The sequence below is a fragment of the Dryobates pubescens genome, chromosome Z (assembly GCF_014839835.1).
Source record: "Dryobates pubescens isolate bDryPub1 chromosome Z, bDryPub1.pri, whole genome shotgun sequence".
Classification (NCBI taxonomy): domain Eukaryota; kingdom Metazoa; phylum Chordata; class Aves; order Piciformes; family Picidae; genus Dryobates; species Dryobates pubescens.
Window position 1 is genome coordinate 60,500,410 of NC_071657.1, and position 6,000 is coordinate 60,506,409.

General features: G+C 37.7%; 1 protein-coding gene across 1 annotated transcript in view; it reads left to right on the top strand.

The window, feature by feature from the left end:
* Positions 1-4,366, top strand: part of JMY (junction mediating and regulatory protein, p53 cofactor) — a 61,184-nt gene extending 56,818 nt beyond the window's left edge. The window contains exons 10-11 of the mRNA XM_009910788.2: positions 868-1,178; positions 4,068-4,366. Coding sequence (XP_009909090.2) covers positions 868-1,175 — 308 coding nt within the window. The 3' untranslated portion in view covers positions 1,176-1,178; positions 4,068-4,366. The remainder of the gene's footprint in view (positions 1-867; positions 1,179-4,067) is intronic.
* Positions 4,367-6,000: the final 1,634 nt, after the last annotated feature.

Below are 6,000 nucleotides of genomic sequence, written 5' to 3' on the forward strand. Positions count from 1 at the left end.
TCTGTTTATTTAAACCTAATATTCTACCATATATATAAAAAGAAAAGTATGTAAAAATTGTACAAAGAACTGGAAATGGGTGTTTGTCTATTGATTAATACGTGCTGCATGTTGTATGTGCTAGTGTATGGAAGCTATTTCAGACTGTTATACATAATTATTCTATATTCTCTGGGATAGAGATCTTTCTTACTTGCAGCTCTTCAAAGAGCCCAAACCTGATTTTTATTGTAGCCAAAACCCCCTAGTTTCAAACTGGTGACAAATTAAAGGTTTGTGTTAAAGTATTAACTCTTATGTAGCAGTTTTCACTTCTAAAGGAAAGAAATTTATATAGGCAGGCTGTGACTAGGTGCTCATTCATATGTGAATCCAGAGCAGCAGGAAAATGCATGCTGTTGCAGTTCACTGTACAGCTGTGTGTAGTAATAGTCATACTGTAGGTAAAATCAGCCATAAAATGCAAGTGCTGAGAATGGAGTGCACAGTCCAGTACTTGAGATGTATGCTTATTACCAGAGTTTGAGAGTTAAGAAAGACAATGAAATAAATACTTTCATTGTGTTTAATTCATTGCAGCTATTTTGATTTTTCCTGACTGCAAACAGGAAAGCCATCTGTTGAGATAGTATCGCTACCTGCCCGATAGGAGATTGAGTGGTTTCAGATAGGAGAATTCTCTGTATACATTGGTTTTGGTGTGATAATAGGGAAGATAAATTTGGAGGCTAAAGCAGTATTGGAGCTACTGTTATGGTATGGGACTGTCACATTAATAGCAGGCAGCTGCTTTTTGGTCTGTAGGAAATACAAATGATGGATAAAATTTAGCAAAAATAATACTGAAGGTCTTTTGATTTACTGCAGTGAGTTCCCCCATGGATGAAGTGCTGGCCTCCTTGAAACGTGGCAGCTTTCACTTAAGAAAAGTTGAGCAGAGAAGTCTCCCTCCTTTTCCTGATGAAGATGATAGCAATAACATCTTGGCACAAATCAGGAAAGGGGTGAAACTGAAGAAGGTGCAGAAAGACGTTTTGAGAGAATCCTTTACAATTCTGCCTGATACTGACCCTCTGACAAGGAGCATCCATGAAGCATTGCGACGAATTAAGGAAGCATCACCTGAATCAGAGGATGAAGAAGAGAGTTTGCCTTGCACAGACTGGGAAAATTAACCTGTAATTAAACTACATTTTAAATAATATTTCTTGAACACTTTCTGTATAACAATAGTGTCTAAGCCTCAGGTTATGCATTCTAGGGGATTTAATATGGATGTGACTAAACTCTGACATCCAACATGGTAGAACATGCACATAAGAATTTAGTACCAATGGCTTTAAAAAAAAAATTAGGCCTTTTATTGTTTGAATACTTCTGCTGAAGATTGACAGTACCAGTTCTATAAAAGCTCTATTTTATGTAGTAAATTTGAAGGGACTGTTTGCAGCTTACTGAAAAGCTTTAAAAAGCTTTTTGGTAAGAAGGCAGCACAATCACTCTTGACATCTTTACACGTCTGTACTTACTTTCTGATTACTTGTGGCCTTGCAAAAATTTAGCATGTTTATCACTTTTCAGACTGAGTGAGCTCTAAGTGAAGGACAGTTAGTTTTGACCGCTGAGCACATTCAGATCTCATTGGTTACCTTTTGTGACTGACTCCTTCATAGCTCTCTGCCTTAGCTGAATTCCCAGACTATTAATGGTAAATATACAAATATAATTTATACTTCTACTCTATGAATCCCATGAACTTACATTACACTAAGCTAGTGTGCCTAAAAGTATAGATACTATAATTCAGCAGATTAAGTTAATGATTTCAGAAGAAACCAGAAACTGGTAAGAGCTTAGTTTTCAAAATTTTGGTAGTATCAGTAGCATGAAGAGATTCTTGGTTACATCAACAGCACACATGGCTATGCTTCTGTGGTGGTTCTTTGCTGCTGCTAGCAAACCTAAAATTTGGTGAAAAGAGAGGTATGACAACCTATTAGAGAGTTTAAAAATCAGCTTTGAAATCAAAGGCTATTTCCAAGAATATGGAAGATAAATATTTATAATCCTTGCATCATGGCTAGCAGTAGGAAAAGAGATAATCTTCCTGGATGTGTACAGTCAGGCATTTCTACCCTGGTTAGTTATTACTGTAGCTGGAGAGTGACTACTGATAAAATGCTTCAGCTGTCTAGAAAATGATGGTGACTTAGCACATCATCTGCTGAATGTTGTTACAATTATGAAATACTATGTCTCAAATGTTTCCACTGCTCTGCTATTTTTGAATATTTGAAATTTTTAAAAAAGGAAAAATATGTTGCCTTAGTTCCTCATGAACTAGCCATTGGCCATACTAATGATTTAAGTCCATACCAAATGTACTGCTGACGTGGGAGCTGAAAGTGTAGGAGTGGAGGTGTTCTTAACTCTTGCTGAAACTCAAAGTGAAAACGGTTCTGTTTGGCTGTAACTTTTTTCCTATATTTGCATACTGAAAACTCCCACTTCCACAGCATTTCAGAAATCAAGTGACAGCCATAAAAAAAGACAACCCTTGAAATTGACTTTGCTTTCTGAGTGCAATTACTCTCTCTTTTCATTTCCTAGGTAACTGAGCAAATTTAACCTTTGTGATTTAACTATGATTTTAGTAAATTAACTCATTCTTTGGGATCTTGTTTGCAATTTTTAGCAAGAATACTCTCTTAATACTGTGGATCATTTGCTTAAAAAAAAAAAAAAAGAAAAAAGAGGGGAAGGAATGAATTTTCCAAGAGTGAAATTTTTGAATCTAGTTGGTGAGCAGCCTTCCACCATTTTTTCTATACAATGTAAATAACGTGTTTTATCACTTTTGCAATCCCACCAAAGCAGTTAGGGCAGAGTGCAGGTTGAAAATCACTGTCATGCTGGTGCACTGGTTCTTGTGTCCTTTTTAACCAGTCTACAAATTTGGCATTGTTCCCTCCTGTCTAATGCTGAGATTGCACAAAATCACTTGGACTTAAAGCAGGATGTAGTGTCAGAGTTATGAATGTTTGCATCTTGGAGTTCTTTCCACACCTGGGACCTGATGACATGTAGGATGGATACCCAGAATTTATTACACAAGAGTGAAATCTGATGAAGGTCTGTTGTAGGAATTGCAGAACAGGTTTGGGTTTGGGTTTTTTTTTACTGTAAGGTTTTCCATTTACTACCATGCTTTAAGACTGACCTACTAATTTTAACTGTAAGTTCTGCACATACAAAAAACAGTTACTTAGAGATGGAGGTTGAAAACTGTTACACAAAATTATATTGGCACATGAGTTCAAACTATGCTTAAATACATGTACACCTTTATAGGCCAAATGTAATGCAATTAATTTGTCTTAGGAATGAAGGCTAAATTTGATGCAGTGACATAAGTTTATCAGATGTCAAAAAGTGTCATAATGCATATGCAAGGAGTATTAACAATGTCCACTGAAGTGCTTACAGTAATTATGGAAGTGTAGACAAACTAATAGTAACTGATTCCTTTAGGAGATAGATTAAATGCTTTGAGTTTAATTTCTACATAAAGTTACAACTAACTTTTAAGAAGAGCTCCTTCCTTATGGATGTGCTAAACTGTTGAGGTATTGAAATACAGATGAACAAGCAGTGTAAAGATAAGTGACTTCTGTATGAAAAATCAGCATTGCTGGTTATCTAAAATATCTCAGGCCTGTGTATGCAGCGGTACGCATGAATTACTATTGTGTAGTAAGAGTACTAGAAGTAATGCCAAACCTGGGTTCCTGAGACTGACAAAGTAACAGATACGAAGCCAGCTTTTGCTCTCTCTAGTGTTCTTATCCAGTATTTTGGATAATCTGTGCCAATAATATAAAGAAGGCAAAAAAAGGATCTGGTCATAATCTTAATGTGTCCAGTGTGTCATTACCCTAGGACCAAAGATCAGTTTCTTGAAGACAGTGCTCAGTATTGCATGTTGGAATTGCCTAGTGCATTGATCAGAGAGTATTTGTACAGCTGTTGAGCTTTTCAGATGTTCCTTTTTCTTTTTTCCTGAACAGGTGATTCACAGCCACTGATAGGAGAAAAGAAACCTCAGTTGAAGATCACTTTTCCTCTTCATTTCTGAAAATTTCAGACCCAACAGTTACGACCATCAAATTCCACAGGAGGCTTTCTTTGGCAAATAAATAGTGTTTCTTTTGGCAAATAATTCAGTATATGGGGAAATGGCCTGAACGGTTAATTTTCAGATCACTTTCTCTTTAATTAGTTTAAAAAAATTCTGGTTTGGGTAGAAGGCTGAGTTGTTCAGATGTGCATTTGATGTCGTCATGAATGCCTGATTATTAGCACATTTTGTATCTCCGGTAGTAACGTGCGGCCAGTTAAGCGAGGGGAGCATTTTGAGAGAACACTTGTTGTTACGAGAACTTTGAGATTGACCTGAGACATCAAACCAGCTGTAGAAAATCCCCTTCACTGCATTGAATATATCATCTGTTTGCAAAGCCAAGTAAATGGCTCCTTGCAAAGAAGCTTGCTGTGTAGCAGTGTGATATTCCAGAAAGAGCAGAATTCCTAGTTGCAGTGCAGTAGCTGAAATTCAGTAACGTGCAACGAGGACTTTTTCTTTCTTGGTTTGAAGAAGTTTGTCAGAACGAGAAGTAACAAGCGACCACAGCACAATGAGAAACAAGAATTAAACTGAGTACGTATTCCAGAACGTGTTTCCAGCATGGTACATTTAGCAAGATACACTGCAGCACCTTTTTAGAAGGTCATTTGTAGTCTGACATTTTTTTGAAGTAGACATTCCCATGCTTAAAAAAAATAAATACTTAGCTATGCTGGATCAAGTTAGTTATACTTTTAAGAAGCAGTATCTTGTAATTTCATACTTAAAATTATTTTTCTCTTTTGGTTCAAAATGGCTTTTGATTAAGCAGCCTTCTTTTAAAAAGATCCAGGCCCTTAGACAGACTGATAATTCAGTTGTGAAAGTCATGCTTCTCTTGCTAGTTTTCACTGTTCCTTTAGTGGCTGCAAAACCATTTGTATTTCATACCCAAAAGCCTCCTGACTGGAAAAAACCAATAGTTCCCTTTTGATTGTGAGTTCTTTTTTTTTTTTTTTTAAGGAGAGGTATAACTTCCTCTGTGGTTTATGCTTAGAAGTCTGAACTTCATGGCTAATGGCTGCAGGCAGCTACGCTTGCAATACCACCATGCTGAGAGGTACAAGTAACGTACCACATAGAAACTCAGCCTGTTACAATTCTTACAAAAACTGAATTTTCACTAGAATTTCATTTTTACTAGCATGGCTCACGACTGTGTTTCTCAAATACAGTCTGTGTCTTTTGTGTGGCGTGGTCCATCCACTGTTCTCTTGTGACAGACAAACTACTTTGTGGATTTGGCGGTTATGTTTTATTTTAAGCGGAGCTGCGCATTGCTACTGCCATATAATGGAACATGTACTGTATTCATTTTGTAACAGGATATTTCACTTTTTGCCATTTACTGACATAAAGAGGAGCCAGGGAACTTAACCTTAGCAATAGAGTCATAGTGTGCTTAGGGTTGGAAAGGACCTTAAAGATGTCTAGTTCAAATCCTCTGGTATTGGCAGGGACACCAGGTTGTGCAAGGCCTCATCTAGCCTGGCCTTGAGCAACTCCAGGGGGAGGATATCCCTTTAGGTTACATAGGCTGTGTATCACAGAATCATGTCAGGGTTGGAAGGAACCTCAAGGATCATCTGGTTCCATCTCCCCTGCTGTAGGCAGGGACACTTTCCACTAGATCAGGTTGCCCAGAGCCACATACAGCCTGGCCTTAAAAACTTCCAGGGATGTGGCTTCCACCACCTCCCTGGGCAACCTGTTCAAGTGTCTCACCACCCTCATGGGGAAGAACTTCTTCCCAATGTGTAATTCAAATCTCCCCTCCTCTACCATGGATCCAGTCCCCCTAGTCCTAGTACTACCCA